This window comes from Taudactylus pleione, unplaced genomic scaffold (assembly GCF_031769625.1).
Source record: "Taudactylus pleione unplaced genomic scaffold, aTauple2 ptg000130l, whole genome shotgun sequence".
NCBI lineage: Eukaryota > Metazoa > Chordata > Amphibia > Anura > Myobatrachidae > Taudactylus > Taudactylus pleione.
In genome coordinates, this window is record NW_028284532.1 from 2,596,148 (window position 1) to 2,617,167 (window position 21,020).

Genomic DNA, 21,020 nt, shown 5'->3' on the forward strand with positions numbered 1-21,020 from the left:
GCTGCTGCTGATCCCAGCATGTAGCGGCTACACTGCAGGCACTCCGGATAATCCCTCACAGCAATGTTGGTCAAATGTCTTGAGAAAGTCCCAGTATATGCAAGGGGCGAAACGCGTTTGTCAGCCTCCAGTCCAAGGTCTTTCCAGCCACTACTTTAGCCCTTGCCACCCAATTGCCCTGCTACCTTTGATTAACATTGCTGTGGGGATTGCAGTTGTGCTTACAATTGTATATATTTAAAAAATCCAGCGCAGTAATCATTATATATGTAATTTGTGTTTTTACCATAGGTCATTTTCTGTGGTCCTAACCTGACCGCTATTACTTGCGCCTGATTTTTTTGCTTAATACATCTATTAACAGTGCCAGGAATTGTAGCAGTTTCTTCTGTTCAAAGTATTTATTTTTTTGCAACTTTTTCATGCCAAGTTCCGTTAATCTGCGACTTTGTGCGTGTTTAAAGCTAATTTCTGTGCGGTTAAAGTCACAGCCCCGTATCTCTAGCACACTGAGGGGTGTTTCTCTGTTTGCAATGCGAATAAGATGCAACATTAAAGAAAAATAAGGTGCACTACATCTCTTGGAGCATCTTATTTGCGGGGTATAGACACAAGGTGTATTATGAGGACGCCTCTGTAACACCACCTACAATTTGGCGCAATGATACATTATTTGTATTTCACGATATGATTCATGTACACGATCTATGTTGAAAATTGGTTTGGACTACACCTAATTCAAGAAGTCAAAGTATCTAGCTGCTTAACATGTTACATGTTCATGTTAAGCAGCTAGAGTCATGCTAACAGATTGATGGTGCAAGGGCCATATGTTATTTAAGACCGGAGCCAGAGGGTGCAAGGAACAGTCGTATAGACCCTCTGATATCGCCTAATGACTCAAACTGCTAATCTGAAAGTGTTATGTGAGATCCGGGGCCTCCTGTTCTTTACATAACTGGTTAGGTTTTAACTTCCACCTTTTGAAATGAAAATACATACTTCAGTCTGCATCAAAACTAATGTGCTCAATGCGTATCTTTGTTTCTCTTTTAATTGATTTGGATTTCAATTGAATCTACCTTCCCTAGCTTTCTCTTCAAGATTTGCGCACATTTAAGGTGGAACATGAGTTTGATGCCTACTCGGGTAGCTTGTCTGACTTTGATGTTCATGGAAACCTTGTAGTGACGTGTGGCTTCTCCAGTCGCATGAACGTACTGGCTTGTGATCGCTTCCTGAAAGTGTATGACTTACGCATGATGCGGGCAATCACGCCTCTGCAAGTCCATGTTGATCCCCTTTTTCTACGTTTCATTCCTACCTACACCTCCCGACTAGCTATCATCTCGCAGCGAGGTGAGTTTAGAATCTGGTTTAAAATGTTTCAACTTGGTGTTGCTATTGTCTTAAGCCACGTATCCACCTGCCGACTGAGGAACGATTACGACCTCTTAATTGTTCAGTCGTTCCTCATCCTGTAGGTGCCCACACTGAACGATCTGTCATTCAGTGCAGACACCCTCCCTCATCCCTGAACATGGCCAATCTGTCTTTAGCGGCAGATTGACCATCATGTTCAGACGATGATTGATGTCGGAAATGACCAGCGGGAGCGCGCATCGCTGGTAGTTTCCGACATTATACTGCCCGATTTGTGTAAGATTGAACAATTATGATGTCGTAATCGTTCAACGCTCTGTTTTAATCTGCAAGTGGATACGTGGCTTAACAAAGACTACTATTATTTATATAAAAACTATTTGAAGAGGCGAGTGAATGATGGTGTTACGTAACAGTTTTCTGAAATATATTCTATATAATGGTGTTATCACCTAGGGTTCATAGTAACTATGTTATTAAATGTTGGTAGTGAGGTAGTCTATTTACTGATCTATTTTGTGGATAAAAGTGCAATGTCCAATTCATGTCAAATTTGTCTTTCACTGTAAATATCAGTCTCTTAAATGTTAACAGAGGTGGATTCTTGGGTAGGGGAGAAAATTCCACCTTAAATGTATTTCAATAAAGAAAATAAAAATATTTTCACTTTATTTTGCTTGGAAGACCTGTGGTTGCTTTGTACAACTACTCCATAAAATGACAGGCATCCTCATATAATGAATCAAAAAAAACAAAACTGTTTGTATGACTAAAGAGGCCTATCCATTAGACGACTTTTTGAACGATCCGACCAAAACCAGGAAAAGTTGTCTAATGGATAGCTGGCAAGGACCAGCGATGCGCGTGCACGCTGAGTCCTTGCCGACCCCCGACTATCTGTGGAACATGCTGGCCAACCTGACGACGATCGTCAGGTTCCACATGTTCACAGATAGGTCTGTCTCCTGCACTGAATGACGTTCAGTGCGGGCATCACACCCGGCGACCTGAAGGACTGAATGCTAGACATTCAATTTTTCAGGTCGCCTAATGGATAGGCCCCTTAACAGGTTACATATATTTTTGCGTGGAGCTAATTCACTATAGGTTTGCCCATTATCTTAGTATTGAGGTGTAACGCTGATTTGGTGAAATAATCCTGTGCAGTGAATTTGACTGACGCCAAATTGTTCTCTTCTGTTGTCCCACAACTGCTTCTTCAGATTCCCACCTGGGCAGAGAGGCAGGAAACTGCACATAATGGAGCGTACACACGGTCAGATTTGTCAGACTTGTCAGATTTGTCAGATGAACGACTGAACGATTAAACGATTTGGACGATTTGACCAAAGTTTTGAACGATTTGAACGATGGACGATTCCATTCATTTTAATGCAGTCAAAAATCGTTCAAAGTCTGACTGCAAACCCATCAGATGTCAGATATCGTTATCTGACAAACGGGAACGCGCATCGTTGATCGTCCATCGTTCAGGCATGTCAGATTTGAACGATTTCCCATCAGATATGAACGACTGAACGATTTTTAAATCGTTATCGTCCATATCTGAAGAAAAAATCTGATCGTGTGTATGCACCATAAGAAGCAAGAGGGGATTTTAAGTTTTTTTTTTTTTTAGTTGTTTATACTGAGGAGGCTAATTCTTAAAAATATTTTGGAAGGCTTATTACTCCAGTTATAGCTAATTCAAGGTGTAGCGGACCGTGTGAATGTGGTCACTGTGAACTCTACATAACCATAATATAAAAAATTTATGCTAGAATTTTTTTTTATTTATTTTTTTAAATTTGACTGCTTTTGTGATTATTTGCAGCACACCTGTTCAAATGTACCAATGGTCTATCAGACTAAATGTTGCATATTATAAAAACTAATAGCCAATAACTTTGTGCAAAAAAAAAAAAAATCAACATTTTAAGTTCTTGCCAATTTACTAGTGCAGGGTTCAACAAATTTTTGTAAAATCTAGGAGCCTTCTTAAAAGTTTAGGAGCCAGACCATCGTCCATTACCAAAATGTATGAAATCTTGTATAGAACATGCCCTTTCAGTGCCCCTCAACCTCCCCACATGCCATCAAATCACCACACATGCCTCTTAATGGTCCTCAGATTCTGCAACATGCCCATACCAGCCCCTGTAATAGGCCCCCCCAACACAAAAAACAATACTTGCCTTAAGCCCCGATCCTGCGTCCGCCTCTCCTCGTCGGAGGTCCCGCAGCTATTCAATTCACCGCGCTGTTTGGGCGCGCTAAGGATTTCTTCTCGCACCCCACTGGGGATACGAAGAGAAATCTGACCTAGGTGCCGGGCACGCAGCTGTTTTTCTGCTTAGCGCAGCGCTAACAGAGAATGCCGGTTAACGCTCCTTAACATCGGCATTCTCCGCCCACACTGTGTGGTGTATTGAATGGCTATACATATTTGGACCCATAGCTGTGCTCTCTGGCAATTGGCAAAGCAACATATTAATTGTGTGTGTGTGTGACCTGTCCTCCTAAGGAGGGCATCGGAGCAAGGACGGACTGCGTGTCCAGAGACACAGCGTGGAGGAGTGCCGGAGAATTGTTTATTTGTGTGTGTGTATATATATATATATATATATAAAAAAATTTTTTTTTTTTTTTTGCGGAACAAATGTAACCACTTATGCAGCTCTATAATATAGATCTATCAGTAATGACTATATTAAACTTAGAAATGGCAAACTGACATTACATTGTACATGCGGTATATAAATAAATGGGTATATCACAGAAAACCATAAATGCAGTTTCTCATTTAATCCTCGGGGGGACAAAGCGTCTAGTTTTAAAAATCCACTGGGATTCCAGCTTCAATAATTGATGTGAGCGATCACCCCCACGTATAGAAGGTGGGACATGATCGATGATGTGGTCGTGCAAAGATGCTAAACTGTGCTGTGCTCAAAGTCTGGCGGCCGACTGGTCACTCTGTTTTGCTAATAGCATTTCTGATGGCGCTCCTATGAAGCGCCATGTGCTCCTTTTTAACATCCAGTCTTGCCAATTCTAGCTTTTGCTTTAAGGGCAAGTGATCATATAGATCACATACCTGGAAGTACAGGTTAGAAAGTGATTGTTTAAAACATTTTTCAAGTATATGGATGATGGAAACTGTTCCCACAAGTCATATAGCGACATGTCAAACAGCTAAGACATTTAAAGCAACCTAATTTTTTGCTTTGGAATAAATTACTGGAACCAGTGGTACCTTTTTATTAGTTACTGTATGTCTGTTTTCACTAGAATATCTCTCAGATCTTTCCCCAGGTATAACATGGCATAACACTGATTTTAAAGCAGTTTATTCCCTATCTGTAGCTATAATGGGCCATAATTTTGGTTTGTATATTAACCATTGCACTGGCTGGACTATAATGTTGGAGATGTATACATTTCTTTATATATTTTGCAGAGGATTTATCTTCCCACCTTCCTTTTGTCTTTCACAGGTCAGTGTCAGTTCTGCGAACCCACGGGCCTGGCCAGTCCGGCAGACATATTCCATGTCGGCACTGTAAGCCAGCTTATTATGTCCTTTGATGTCTCTGCTAGTAAACAAGTCCTTGCCTTTGGAGACTCTGATGGGTGCATTCATCTATGGGCTGATACCCCAGAAGCATCGTTTAATGCTTACCCACGTGACACAGAGTTTGCGTTGCCCTGCATGGTAGACAGCTTGCCACATCTGGACTGGAATCAGGATCTTATGCCTCTGTCTCTTATCCCTGTGCCACTGATAAATGAAACCTTGCTCTCTGATTGGCCTTCTGCTAACGCCACACCTGCTCCTCGGTACGTGGCCTTATTAACTGCTGCCTTGGCAATCTCTCTCTGGTGTTTAAATTAAATCTTTGCACAAGTTCCAGAAATCTGGCACATTGTGGGTAATGTTCATACTGTCACAAACCGTCATATTTTCTAATGTTACAGGGCTTTATGTAAATGAAATGGTATTTGTTCATGTATTAGAATTACTGCTTGTCAATTGTCCACCCAATGAGGAGCGGAGAGGTCTCTAAACTTTCACTTTTCTCTTTTTCCCTTTCCCTGTACAATAACTGATGGGGCCTCTAGTGTTACTTGTGCTTAACTTTAGGAAGACATTACTAATTGGTTCTTTAAAGCTGGGTACACGCTAAACGATGTGTGTCCAGTCTACTGCATTCGGCATTATGGCCTCCACTGATGACATCGCCCGTCGGACCTGCATGCTGGCTTGACGGGCAATGTTGCAGACTACGTGTGAGCGCGCATTGTCAGCAACGTGGCAAGTTCACACTGGCCAATGTGGACGATATGTCATCCAAACTGTCCTACATTTAACTTATTTGACATTCTTGTATACCATTTACCATTTAAAGTTTTTCTGCCACAGCGAAAAACCTAATTTGATTGATTTCCCCCTTCCCCCAGATTCTTTCAGCATTGCTTGAAACTTGAATTTAATGTTTCTCAAATCTGTGGGGAGTTGCACCAGCTGCGCGCGCCTTTCAATGCACATCACATGTTATACATGATGTTCGATACAGCTGGATGCCCTGCTGCTGTTGTATAGTAAGCCACTATGATGATTCATCATTTTTCTCCACCTCCAACATTTAATTGGCAGTCTCTATTCTTTCAGTCGGGCTCCTCCAGTAGACCCAGACATATTGCGTACAATGAAGCAAGTTGGATTCATTGGCTACTCTCCTAATCCTAGAACAAAGCTCCGGAATCAGGTCTGCCTTAATACTTTCATACCAGAGCTTGTGTGTGTATAGAAAGAAAAATATACTGTGTTAATAGTTCGTGTAGTCTATCCTATTAGGCGCTAGGGAGGCGAGGGGACTTTGCAATGGTGTAGAGCCACTGGCAACATCATCGCAGTTCTCCTCCCTCTTTGACAGATGTTTCCCTGGACTAGCAGGTTTTTGTATGCAGTTCTATGGGGCTGTGAATACAAATCTGCATATAACTGCACTTATCGCTCTGAGGGAACATGAAACTAATAGGATTGGCTACTTGGAGTCCTGTTTCCAATAGTGATTGGACTAATCTGCCTTTGTAAATCATTCACATGTCCTTATTTTGGATCTATTTTATTTTAAATCCTAAATTGAGTTTTCCTAAATTTTAATTAATATTTTGACTTCTAATACATTATTATGTAACCTGTAACAGTAAGTCTTTTACTGGTCTCCTGACTTTTTTTTTTTTTCCCTCTAGGTGCCATATCAACTGGAAAATGATTTTGACAATTTTAATCAAGTCCCTGAATCTCCTATAGGAAGAGAGGAAGAGCCCCATCTCTATATGGTGGCCAAAAAGTACCGGAAGGTGCAGTGGATCACTTTTTAGATCTGTCCTTGTCTTTCTGCATTGTCATGTAGCAATGTTAACCTTCTCCCATAGAAATAAAATATTTGCTGGGAAGGGGGTAGGCTGGCTTGGGGCTTTGAGGGCTCATTCCTAGGCATTCTAGACACATTGGCCGAAGGGTGTGCAACAAATACTAAATGTAGTATGTGATTGCATATTTTGGCTTGTGTGCAAAATCCTCCATTTACACAGGACCTAATAAGCCAATGAGTGCTCTAACATACTAAAATGATTTCCTTTTTTAGTATACAGCTTTCGCAAGATGAGCCGGTCTCATTGGAGGGGATTCAATGCCTCTTTCGATATAATGTGCTGTTCTGGAACCGCACATTGCAAGTTTTAAGTTGGCATTGCTAGCTATCTATCAATTATTTATTTTTATTTTTTTCTCCCCTTTGACTGTTCAAAAGGCTTCTGTCCTTAAGGCGTTTTTTCACTTATAATGCGAATGGAGTCACTTTTTATTTCTACCTCCCCAGAAAAGATCTTAAGTATTTGCAGGAGATTTCAGTAGCTCTCCCTTAGTGTGTGTGTGTGTTCGTGTGTGGTCGTGTGTGGTCGTGTGTGGTCCTATATATTAAACTACAAAAATATTTTTGTAGAAGTAATTACAAAAAAAAATGCATGGATAAAAGCACCAATAAACTTGCATTCTGCAAACAAGCACACCTAGGTATTTTAATGTTTAAATGTATTAAAATGTTACATTGTGGTGGTCTTTGGTTTGGGCTTGTGTAGATATACTTGACTACTACTTTCAGAAAAAACTTGAAAAAATCCATTGAAGTGATTGAATTGGGAGTAAAAAAATGTCTTTGAATTTTTACAGGTCACCATAAAATATTCTAAACTTGGTCTCGAAGATTTTGACTTTAAGCACTACAATAAAACCTTGTTTGCTGGCCTCGAGCCTCACATTCCTAATGCCTACTGCAACTGCATGATCCAGGTAAGCAGGGGGCCCTGCCTGGCATTGTGTGGGTGGCGCTAGCTGACTGGCCAAAGACTGTAGTCAGCTGTAATAAAGTGGTGTAATTATGCTGGGTTTGCATCCTGAAACACTGGGACGTGACAAGTTAATAATATGCATTGGTTATTTTTGCATAATAAGCCTAACCTTTTGATGATTTAATGGCGGGTGGGCTTCAGTTTGACATGAATGACCTACTGTGAGAGAACAGTATTGTATCCTATGCTAACATGTAAATGACACATAGCTGCAGATGTTTCCAGAGTTTAACTGTCGCACATGGGAAGCTGTTAGTCGCTGAGCTGGAGGGGGATGCTGTGTGCGCTTGGATTCAGAGGTGGCTGGAGCCCAGTTTATTGGTTTCCCACAGGAGTTCAAGGAGTTTTTTGGGGGTCAGGTGACACCACCCTCCAGGACTGATGTCACTAGGGGCAAGTGGAGCCAGTGGGGACCTGTCCAGAATACTGACATTGCTTTGTGGGTGGCTTCTTCCTTTTGAGTTTAACCTAAAATAAAAGCCCATCTGACCTGGAAACCTCTAATCTCAAGGGGGATGGCAGGTGAAGGCTGTAGTGGATGGTAAGGGAGAGAAATGAGGAGTTCAGTCTTCATCTATATTGAGAAGGACTGTAAAGGGGCCTATCCATTAGCAGATAAATTTGAACAATGAACGAGATATCGTTCAGTTGTTCAATTTATCTGTCATGGATATTAGAAATCTGTCAGTTTATAAGCGGTAAATGATGAACGATATTTTTAATGAAAATTAATAGAAACATAAAAAAAAAAAATCCCCTCCCTGAATGATGTCATGCAATATCGATCGTCGTTCGAAAAAATCTGTCATGTACATGACTGATATCTGTCACCGCAGCCCCAGGAATTTTCAAGGGATGAATCTTTTGTCTTTCATCGTAGAAAGATCTGCTAATGGATAGGCCCCTTAACATTAAAGTGTGAAAGTCCCTTGGCGATGTTAAGGTCGAATATTTTATATATATATATATATATATATATATATATATATATATATATTAAAAAAAAAAAAAAAAAACAGTGTTCAATGTAATGTCCCTTGTGTCTCCTAGTTGATGTATTTGCTTGAACCAGTCCGATGTCTTGTCCAAAATCACTTCTGCCAGAAAGAGTTCTGCTTGAGTTGTGAATTGGGTTTTTTGTTCCACATGCTGGATTTGTCACGTGGAGACCCTTGCCAAGTAAGTACAAATATTTATGGGTAAACAAAAGCTATAATTTGACTGACTTGAGTTTATTTTAGCATGCTGGAGTTCTGTACACGACCTTGCCTAGTCCTCAGTCTGACATTGCCTGCCAGAAGGCTAGAAAACTACTTATGACTGGGGTCGTAAGTAAAGGTGCCTATCCACTAGACTATTAAACATCGTTTGAAAATTTTTGGTCTTTTAGACATCTATCATCGTGCAAACATGCTGGTCAACCTAATGATATCGTCAGGTTCCGCATGTTTGCAGATTGTGCCTGCTATGAACGACATATCGTTCAGTGTGGGCACCCTGCAGTGTAGTGCACGATTTAACGATATCGTTATCGTTCAGTCTTTTCACTGTCAGGTAGTGGATACCTGCCTTAAGTCCTTCTAGTTTGTAGTTGGCCAATCCAGTGCATTTGCCTACATATCTGTCTACAGTAGTATTAATATTCTTAATTGCACATTATCTATCTCTCTAACTTACATAGAAAGCAAGTGGGCACTCATAGTGCACCATATTATTATAGAAACCAAGTTTAATTTATGCCAAATGTGTAATTTTATTAATGAAATTATAAGGTTTATGTAAATTCAGCAATGGATCCAAGTATTTCTGGCTCTCTATCGTTGATATGCAGGCAGTTCCTACAAGAAAGTTAGCTCCAGTAATGCAGTTATCCTTAACAAAAAGCTTTAAAACAAACTGCTTGTATAAAATCTGTTTACAAGCAGCACCATAAAACCCAGCATTTCAAAATCGACAATACTGAACCAGAGTCCAGAGAAGTATTCAAATACCGTCGTCCAATAGACTGTACAGGAGGCCACGCAACGCATTTCGTAACGGAGACTTTGTCAGCGGTGTGGCATCCCACCTCTGACACTAAATATTTAGAAGACCTTGCTAGCTGTTGCTCGTTCACGGAGCCCAATCGCAGACACTCACATGACCATCATAGGCCAATCATTCAAAAAAATGCAATTAACGAATTGTCATTTCTCGTAATTTCAAACATGTTAAATGTGTGTGTGGTTTTCTTTTTTTTTTTTTTTTTTTTTTTTGTAACATTCAACAAAATACTGTACTTCGCTGTTACATGTGTTTTTAAATCAGAATTCTTCAGACTTGTACATAAACTATTGGAAACCTAATGCAAACCTGTAATAGTCTATACTGGACAGATATCAATTGGAAGCTGGTAACCTGTGTGTGATGTCCCTGCCACATGTAATGGTGCCACATGACCACCCGAGGGTCAGGGTCTCCCGCATCTCCTAACCATAGGGAGTCCCCTATGCCAGCTTCACATTGGAATATGGTGTATAACATAGCGCATCACTGCTGACTTTACGACTTGCCACATCACTGACTTGTATCTATAAACAAATGGTTGCTATGCTGACTCAAATTTTACTTCCATGATTCAGCCATAAACTACTGGTGTACAATGCTAGTATTCCAAATATAATTTTGCTCATCAAATGTAGTATTAAATGAGTTTTTTTTTTTTTTTTTTTTTTTAATCGAATCCTCTTAACCACGTTTAATGTGAATGATTGTAAGCAGGGCCCACTTATCTCTTTACCAATTTACTAACTTGTATCCGCACTCCGATATGTGTTGCAGCTTAATTTTCATGTGGCAATCCCCCACCACAATAGATAAACAATAAATTGACAAGGGCTCCCCTGTCAGGGTAATGGAAAGCCACGACAATCACAATAATGAATATATTTTGTATGTAGAGTTGAAATAATCCATTCAATATTGTCCAATAAATAGCTCTTCTCCAGATATTCAGTCACCTCCAAAGAGATTTAAAAACAAAACAAAAAAAAAACACCTTTGTAGATTATCAAAGATATGAATTATAACTTTTCATTCTTTCTCACAACCTATATAAGTGTAGATGAGCTTGTGTGATTCTCTATTTCACTTCAGATACTTATCGAAGCGGATAAATGGAACCACCCATAAATTAAAACGTATGACCCTGTTTACAATTTATGAAAAAACATAAAATATAAGGGCTGTGGCCTAGAAGGACATGGGGTAAGATGCTAGTCTTACAGCTCTCCAGCCCAAATAGCCTGCTGATTTATCCTGTGGCTACCCCGACACGACAAATTTTTATTTTTATTTTTGGTGGTTGGCTACCATCCTGCTGGCTTGGGAATGATTCTCCGGACCTTCTCTGTGCCCTTCTGTGGTGTTTGGGTCTACCTTGCTTCCGGATCCCTGGCAGCCATTGCTGCATTCTCCTGTTTGTGGATATTCCCCTGGCGGCTCCAGCCTGTGGATTACTCCCCGGTGCCTGCTGTTTCGTGTGGGCTGCTCCTGCCTAGGACTCCATGCTGTTGTCACCCTCCGCTGTGGTCTCCTGCTTGCTGCCTATGAATTAGACACCATTTTGGATACTGCCCTTCTCCCCTATGTGCTTCCACATTTGTCATTACAAGTATTCAGTTACATAACATTTAATGACTGCTATTGTATATTGGCCTTGTCTCGCTGATTATTTTGTTTACTGTGGGTGTAAATATCATAAACTAATAAATATATAAATTCAATCAAATAAAAAATCCTAAGACAGCCACTATAGGTCAAGAATATTTCTTAACTCTTTGTCCTTAAGTAAGGCACGTATCCAGCATGGAAGGGTAGATTTTAATTCTAAATTTAAGATGGTATTCCTCTCAAGGTCACAATTGGTATGTGTCTCTCTCCTCCTCTGACATGTTTCAACTTCAGTCTTCTTCAAGGTGTCCCTAGAACTTGGAAAATCTACCCTTACATGCTTAATATGTGCGTTTATTTAAGGCCCAAAGTGGTACACAGTAATCTTGACTTGTGGTGGCTTCTTTTTACCACTTTTTAATTAATTAGCATTTACACTGAGAGACATATGTTTGATTTTTGGAGGTTTCAATTATCCCCTTGTATTCTATCTGAAGGGAAATAGTGGAGGTCCACACAAGCTCATCTACAATAATATAAGTAAGAATGAAACCTTATACTCCATATCTTGTTTACAAATACAAGGTTTTCTTTTAATCTCTTTGGGGTGATTGACTATCTGGTGAAGGGATAATTATTGGACAAACTCTACGGTTAAAACGTCTAGATTTTTTTTTCCCTTTAACCTGACAGGGGAGTGCTGGTTCATTTACTGCTTACATCTTTATTACCCAGTCATGTTTTATTACTATTATGTTCCTATTTGTAATGCGCAACGGAATATGCTGGCGCTATATGAGTAACATATAAAATATGCATATTATTAAGCCACTTATTAATGAAAGCTTTTTGTTAAGGATAGCTGGCCTAGTGGAGCAAATTTTCTTGCTGGAACTGCCTCCAAATCATCAATTGACTGAGCAGTGCTTGGATCGGTTAGTGAATTCAGATCCACCTTAGAATTTAATTAATAAGTTAAATTTTCAGTTGGCATAAATTAAACTTTTTGGATTCTATATTGATATGGAACACTATGGGCATTCCCTTTATTTTCATGGTAGGAATTGTTGAATGGAATTCTAAGCTGGTAGGGATTTGAACAAGGTGGAGCTGCTGACTATTGTCTGAAAATCCACAATTGTATGTTCGCTTGAGGGGGTCCCTATCTACATAATAAAAATTAAGTGTGTGTGTGTTATATCTCTATCTCTCTCTCTATCCCGGTGCCTGCGCAATGTATCTGACAGGCGTCAAGAACTGCATGACGCAGCTCATGTGCTTATCACTGGTTTCCAAAGGGCTGCATCGTGTAGGCCTGCCTGAAAAGCAGCAGGAAGCCGCTCTCTGCTAATAGCAGCATGGGCTGGCAGTCCTAGGGGAGGGGGGGGGGACTCCTCCCCCCTGAAACGCCTGTAGTGTATGCCACTTCCAGTCAGTGTAGCCAGTACAATCGCTCACTGAAGTGGCAGATTTTACTGGGGCCCTGCAGTTCTCCCCACTTCTTTTACAGTTCAAGTCAATTCTGGTTATCCTTCTCCAAATAACAGTTATGTAGCACTTTATACTAGCTGAATTCACAGGCATAATGAACTTGATAAAGTTGCAGACACTGCTTAATAAATTAGAAAATACTAAGAATGCTTAATCATTGGATATGCAAAAACAACAAATAAAAATGGCATATAAAGATAATCTTGGGCAATAGTTTCTTTTCTTTAAAACTTTTTTTTTTTTTTATTGAAGTGTGATCAAATTTTAGACCCGGGGCTCAACGTAATGGATATGGGTTGACACATGGGCAAGAACCAATTGAAGTTATAAATTGCTACCGTACTAAAGAAAATTGAAATGTGTGCTTACAATATACTGACGTTTATGCAACCAACTTTGTTTTCCATTTTCCTATAGAGCACTGTAAATGGTTGGTCATGCATATTGCACCAATAATAACTAGTGATCTTTTCACTCAAATCTTTATAATTTGTTTCAAAGGCCAGTAATTTTCTAAGAGCCTTTAGGACCATCCCTGAAGCTGCTGCGTTAGGGCTCATTTTGGCTGACTCGGATGAGGCTGCAGGGAAAGTGAATTTGGGTCGCCTGATCCAGAGCTGGTGTCGTTTCCTTTTGACCCAACTTCATCAAGAGACACAGGAGCTGGAAGGTCCCCAGGCTTACCGTGGTGGGAGTACAAGGTATAACAATGTTGTTGTGTAAGATGCAATGAAGCTTAAATTGTCAACCGTGCAGATCTGTACCTTTTTACTATATAAGCTTACTTATTGTGATGAAATTCCCCATTGTTTCATGGCTGTGGATGCATGCCTTGGCCACCCCATCCACCTACATTTTATAATGCCTGCTGGTTCCATCTGGGCAGTAGGCATTATAAAGCATTCACAATTTCTAATTGAATATAGGAGCTAGACTAAGGAGTTGCAGACCTGAGATTGTGTAGAGAAGGACCTGCTTGTGGGATTCATGTGGGGAAGTAGACTATAGTAAAGAAATGGGTTTTGAGAGGGCAGTTAAGGTTGTAGTGAGAGTCTGGTCAGGTGGAATCGGGAGCAGTATTGAAGGCAGGAGTTAGGTGGTTCTGCAGGGAGAGGACAGGGATATAATAGAGAGGTTGGGAAGCATGTATCCTATGATAAACTGATCTGTATTGCTGTGATACGCTACCAAGTGTCTTGTGGATGAGAAGCTTGAATTAAATCTGTGAGGCAATGTGAATCGAGTATTTTACACAGATACTCTGTGCAGTATGGTTCTGCTGAAGTCCTTATTACTTGTCCTAAAGGCATATGCTCCATACATGATAGTATATTCTGTTTATTTCTAGCTCTGTGATTCTGAAACTTGTATGCTGCTTTTCTTTTGCAGCTCCTTTGCATCATCAGGGGGCTCTGTGATTGGACAGCTGTTTGGTTGTGAAGTAGAAAATTGCAGTATGTGCAGATGTGGCAAAGAAACTGTGCGTCTATCAACGACTTTGCTCTTCACCTTGTCCTACCCTGAAACTAACAGCAGTGGTATGTACCTAGTCTAGGACTGCACAACCTACAGTGTGGGTTACCATCCCATAACAAATTACTGGCCTGCTGGGAAAAATCAAAGACCACTTAGTGTGTTCATCTGGACAGCACATGAGCCTTGGCAAACTGATTGACAGCCACAAAGTTTTTTAAAAGACTGTGACTGGTTACACACGAACAGTCCAACAAAGATATGCTAGATGATATGGCTGTATTTATAGTAGCCAGTCAGTGCCTCACCACGACTTGAAGCCAGGTTTTTACTAATGGCGCTTCTTATATATTACCTTCCTGATCTCTAGGTGTCCAGTTTAGGGGTCTGTCTGTTCGTTTGGGCTAATCTTTCGAATCGCTGGATGGATTTTGATGGGGTTTCCACTATTCTATACAGCATTGGTTGAGGAAGGTTAGGGTGTAGGAACCATTCCATTTGTTACAAAATGGAGCTGAGCGGTGACCATTTTAGTGAAGCAAGTTGTAGAAAAAATTCTTGCACCAAGCTCCTGTATAGGAGCTGGCCAGGGTGCTGATCTGGCAAGAGAACCCCCAGCCAGCTTCATGGCAGCAGTAGTGGGGGTTGTGGTGAGATGCAGGGGACTGGTGACATGGTGTAGGTTACTATGAGATGCAGGGGCCGAGAGTAGGTCATTAGTCTTGTAATAAATTGGTTCGGAAAGTAGAAACTGAACAATATTAGTCTATTAGCTCAATTTTCAATGTATAAACTGGTTTGTACAGTGCTTTTTCATTAGAGACTGGTCAGAGTACTGGAGTAATGTGTCCTTTCAGAAAGCCAGGTTTGGTACGTACTAGTATATCTGCCACAGTGAGGTGATTATGGTTTCTACTCTCATGCACTTGAAATAACCTTGGTTGAAGGGGTTTAAAATTAAAAAAAAAATGCTTAATTCCTAAAGAAGGTAACCAGGGTGGCACTACACTGGCATTATGAACTGATGACACTTCAATGTGACATATGTACTGAACACTGGCTTAATGTGTACTGGCAGCACTATTGTGCACTAGAGCACTAATCTAGGACATGAAATGAACTAGGGCTCTACTATGGAGCATATAATGAACTGCCGCAGAAAAAGGTGTCTCTAGAAGTATTAGGGAGGGGGGCCTTTGAAAATGTTGCTATGGGGTACACTTAAGTTCTTGCTACGTCCCTTATTCAATTGTACTTTTCCACTTTTGCGAGATGTCTGACTAAACATATGGAAGTGTTAATCATATCACGTTTCTGGCATCAAACCAACCCTGTAATTATATAACCATTTTTCTGTTAGATGTTACTCTGGCTCAAATTAATCAAGACATAGGTGTTCCTTATTACATCACTTTGTTTGGCCGAAACTTCCTTTTTTACATATGAAGATTGCCCTCTGCCAGTTTGTGTCTCTCCCCACAATTTGAATTTCATATTTGCACTGCTCTGCAAAAGTGGTTCTCCTACTTTTGGGATGAGGGTGTTCCTTGCAACTTTCTGCATTGCTGCCAAAGCATGTAGTTGTGGTGTAAATTTAGGTTACTGCACTTTTGTTTTTCCCCAAAGTCTATGCACTCCTGTAAATTTTACTTAGGTTCGAGTTGGCATTCTCTGGAGAGTAGGCTTTTTTTTTTTTTTTTTTTTTCCCACTCTCAAATTTACAAATGTCAAACTCTGGAGAGAAATCTCCTTTGCTACAGGAAAAGTCTAGAGAGTTGGCAAACTCTCTTCACTTCACCATCTGCCATCACTTCACCATCTACCATCAAGTAACTTTTCACTATTCGAGAATTTACCAAGATGAGTTTCAAAATTCTCATAAGAACGGACAAAACTCCTATTCAAATTCATGAAATCGATTCATCTGCCTGTGAGCTGCGAGTTCTGCACAAACATACACAGAACAGTGTGATCCATGTATGTTTCTGCCTGAAAAGAGTCAAATGTTTGAAAAAAAAAGAGTGACATGGGGTCCCCCCCGCCCAAAGCATAACTAGACCAGGCTGCTCAGCCAGTCCTGGTTCCTAAAAATACAGAGAAAAGCGAATAAGGTCCCCCCATATTTCAGGAACCAGCACCTGGCTGCTGAGCTAGTCCTATTTTTTTTTTTTTTAAATAGGCGGGGGGCAATTGCGTAGGGGTCCCCCTATATTGAAAACGGCATCGCTCAATCCAACCGGGGAGTAATGCCACAGCCAGGGGACTCTTATCACTGGTTCACCCCACCCAAATCATTTGCACCCCAAGCCGGGGATCTCGGGAGGTGGGGACCTCCTCTCCTGAGCACCACAGGCTTAGTCTGAAACCTGGGGCTTTTCCCCGCACCCCATGTCTGTGGGTACGGGGGTAATGGTGTAAAAAAAAATAAAAAATATATATATATATATATCTAATTTTTTTACTGTGGAACTACAGGTGCCAGCATGCCTCCTTTTGGCACTTATGGAACTGCAAGTGTCAGCAGACGGCCTGCACCCATACACCCGCTATAAAAAAAAAAAAAAAAACACCGTAGAAAGTATAACTTTATTACATACACCTACCTCACTCACACATACTTACCTGCTGCCAGCTGTTCTGTCCCCTTCTCCAGTAGAATTCCAATGGGGTACCTGAAAAGATGCTATACTATCCTTGCCCTGGTCAATGTAGAATCCCCAGACTTTGCAAAACAAAAAAAGCGAGTGACCCGATCCATGCAGGACAAGTATTGGTACATGTGTTGTCACACATTGCAATACTTTGCGAATGACCGGAGACTGGCCTCTTCGGGATATCCGGCGGCCAATCAGAGGCCTCTTGACATATAGTGGAAGCTCCTTGGCTGGTTGCACGTGGGTCACAGCCAATGAGCGGCCCTCTACAGTCAGGGGTGCTTAGCCCACTGACTCTAGTAAGTCTTAATTTGTCAACTTTTTCTTGCTTGAAAACAAACTGGGATCTCAACCAGTTTTCAGTCTGATGCATCTATGCGCCACACTGCCCCCATAGCCAGTAGTGATTAGCAGACACTGGGTAGGAATGAAAGGTGTAGAGGGGCTGGGAGGTCCCTCTGAGATCAACAGCTGCTGGAAGACTATCTTCCGGCAGCTATCCAGTGGACTATTCTAACCAGTCGCATAGATACAACAATGCCAGGCTTGGCCTTCCCTGACATGGTTGTTACTGATATGACCACACCAGGCAAGTGGTTAAATGCCCAAATAATTGCACCCCAACTTCTGCCTATAGACCAGGGGTGCCCAACTTCTAGTCAGAGAGCCACCTTGGAGTTTGCGCTCATTGAAGGGGCCAAAATATAACTAGTGTAAAATGTGTACAGTTTAACAATGTTGCAAGGCCCTTTTTCCCCATTAGTAAAGTCCCTATGGAGACTGAAGGGATTGAAAATTAAATTCTCTAAGATGCAATAGAAAACATTTGTTAGCAGGCGCTATATATATATATATATATATATATATATATATATATATATATATATATAATTTTTCCACCTTTAAATAAAACCCATTGCCTTATTCATTGTCCGGGATGGGTATGGGATGCTGGCACTCTGGGTTGTGGTGGTGAAAATACAAACGCGCTGGTATCCTGACAGGGTAGAATACACTTCTCCGTCAGTATTCTAATTCTCCCTCCCCGGTGCCTGAGCCTAACCTCTCCTCTTTTTTTTTTTTTTTTTTTGCTCATTCTATCGTAGTAGAACTTAGAGTAGTGACTGGGAATCTGCTTAATTGCAGTCTTATGATGTGATTTACATCGAGACTGAGAGCATGGCAGCTTATTTTTTTTGGCCACCAGGCTGTCTGTCACAGGTCCCACCTAGATGAGGAATTCTCACCCCTCTCCCAAGTGTCGGGTGCGGGGGGAAAAAAAGTGAAGAAAAATCTTCGCTGTAGATGGCCTCCCCAAGGTGGGCGCATATAATGAAGGCTCGGGCTCAGCTTGTGCATGGATGCTCTATACATGCCCTAGAAAGCTATTTTATAATCCCATGCTCATAACTGAATAAGCTTCACAGGTAGGGGGTTATGGGGCCGACCAACAAACTGTAGGAAATCATCAAGCAGCTATTGGTAATGCATTTCAATCATATAAATAGAAATCTAAATATCTCTGCTTACATCTGACAAGCCAAATAAAACTTTGTCTATATTACCTAAATGTATACTAATTTACAGAATATAATATTTTATTCATTGCTAGAAAAAGTCTGTCCAGATTTTGAGTTTGTGGAGGTTCTGAGGAGAAGCATCTGTCTAGAACAGAACACTCAGGCCTGGTGTGAGAACTGTGAGAAATACCAGCCCACAGTAAGTGCTTGTAGTATTTTTTTAATATTTTAAAATTCATTTTATAGTTGGCAAAATTGTTGTGTGGTTTTTTTTTTTTTTTTCTTTTTTCTTCTCTAATTACATCTGATGTCAGTCGTAAACCAAAAACCACAATTTTTTTCCTTTTTAAAGCAGGGATAGGCAACCTATGGAACTACACATCCCATCATGCCCTGTCTCAGTTCTGCTGGTAAGGCAAGCTAAAGTTGTGCCAGGGCGGGTTGGGTACAGGATCCCGGCGCTTGGGCAGAATACATCAGTCAGCGTTCCGATTGGATTAGGGAAGTATCCTACCCCACCGTTTCACGCAGCCCTAACTCTCACTCAAGTACCTAACCCTAATACTTACCACCAGGATTCCGACTGCTGTCAGGATTCTGGCGCCGGTATTCTGACCGCTGGCATCCCAACCGCTGGATGCTGACTACATCCTACCAGGGCATGCTGGGTTGTGTAGATCCACATCAGCTGGAGTGCCACTGGTTCCCTTCCCCCTGCCTTTTTAAAGTATTTTAATCTGATCCTTCCATGACCACACTATTTTCCATGTTGTGTATGTATTTGGAGTCTGTTAAATACCCTGTTTTATTTGTTTAACTCCCAGAAAACTCTTCATTTGTATATAAATTGTTTCTTGTAATTAAGGGGAAAAAGCACAAATGGCAGGCTTAAAAATGAAAGGAAAAGAAGCCAAATTTAACTACAAAATTAAGATCTACAAGTATTACTGCAATTGGTAATCATTACAATAGTCTAAATTTTGAATAAATCCTGGGAAAACCTAAACTTTAATCTGTAATTCAGAAAGGTAACAAGACTTCTCATAGGGCGAGATATAGTAAAGATTGCAGCAGGTAAGTATGTGAAGATCTCCATTAAGGATCGTATTATAAATGCGATGTCCACCGGTATGCGCCACCTTCTTGCCAAATAAATTCTGTGATACAAGGGTATGGGAGGAAACCAGGGTAAGGGCATGCCTGAAGTGTAGGGACCGCTGCAGAGGAAAAATTATACAGATGTCCAATGTTTGATACTGATGTGACTGTAATGGTGGCGGTTTTATTACACAATATCTAGTACTAAGTGTGTATATGTGTGTGGTATGTATGTATGTGTGTGTGTGTGTGTATGTATATATATATATATATATATATATATATATATCAGCTATGTATGGGATTGGTGTTCTGCACATTATGTGCCCTGATGACCTTTGTCCCTCTCCTCCCTATAGGTACAGACCCGTAACATTCGCTGTCTCCCTGATATACTTGTCATAAACTGTGAAGTTAACAGCACAAAGGAGGCAGAGTTTTGGAAGACCCAAGCAGAGGTAATTATTTACTCCTAACAGGTTCTTTTCTATGGAACATTCATTTTGTTAATACACAACATTTTGAATAAATATTCTGTGTAATTAATATTCTTGTGTGTTTTTGCTATTAAATTGTTTTTCATGAACTTTTGTGGGGGCACATAGTCAAAAATAAGCATACATTATCACATCTTCAATTTTGATGTACACATCACAGGCAATGTGTCAACTAATTTTGAAAAGATGGTATTCGAATCTCTCCTAGTTGTTCGTTTCTTCTTCCTTCTTCTTCTTCCTTCTTCTTCTTCCTTCTTCTTCTTCCTTCTTCTTCTTCCTTCTTCTTCCTTCTCCTTCCTTCCTTCTCCTTCCTTCCTTCTCCTTCCTTCCTTCTCCTTCCTTCCTTCTTCTTCCTTCTCCTTCCTTCTTCCTTCCTTCTTCTTCCTTCCTTCCTTCTTCTTCCTTCCTTCTTCTTCCTTCCTTCCTTCCTTCCTTCTTCTTCCTTCCTTCTCCTTCCTTCCTTCCTTCCTTCCTTCCTTCCTTCCTTCTTCTTTCCTTCCTTCCTTCTTCTTTCCTTCCTTCCTTCTTCTTCTTTCCTTCCTTCCTTCCTTCCTTCCTTCCTTCTCGTAATGTCTGGTGTAGATAAGTTAGTCAGTTTGTACAATTTAGATGTTATAGTATTCTCGGTATTTTGATACTGTATTTGCGTGAACAATTACAAGATTTTACTACGCACAATAACCGTTCTAGGGGCCTGATAGCGATGTACATTAATCCTTTGATTAATGTAAATCTATAATGTTAAGGGGCCTGCGTAGGACCCATTCTGCGCATGTGCAGAACAGGTCCTGCAATCTCGCTCGCAGTCAGTCTATCCCCCACCCCACCAACCTGCA

The 21,020-nt window shown here is 40.7% G+C and overlaps 1 protein-coding gene across 3 annotated transcripts in view; it reads left to right on the forward strand.

Moving 5' to 3' along the window:
- PAN2 (poly(A) specific ribonuclease subunit PAN2) overlaps window positions 1-21,020 on the forward strand; it is a 55,312-nt gene that overhangs the window by 13,266 nt on the left and 21,026 nt on the right. For all 3 annotated transcript variants that reach the window (XM_088473085.1, XM_088473084.1, XM_088473087.1), the window contains exons 6-15: window positions 1,092-1,359; window positions 4,881-5,223; window positions 6,056-6,152; window positions 6,640-6,750; window positions 7,622-7,741; window positions 8,851-8,979; window positions 13,444-13,643; window positions 14,332-14,480; window positions 18,682-18,788; window positions 20,047-20,145. In XM_088473085.1, coding sequence (XP_088329211.1) covers window positions 1,092-1,359; window positions 4,881-5,223; window positions 6,056-6,152; window positions 6,640-6,750; window positions 7,622-7,741; window positions 8,851-8,979; window positions 13,444-13,643; window positions 14,332-14,480; window positions 18,682-18,788; window positions 20,047-20,145 — 1,623 coding nt within the window. The remainder of the gene's footprint in view (window positions 1-1,091; window positions 1,360-4,880; window positions 5,224-6,055; window positions 6,153-6,639; window positions 6,751-7,621; window positions 7,742-8,850; window positions 8,980-13,443; window positions 13,644-14,331; window positions 14,481-18,681; window positions 18,789-20,046; window positions 20,146-21,020) is intronic.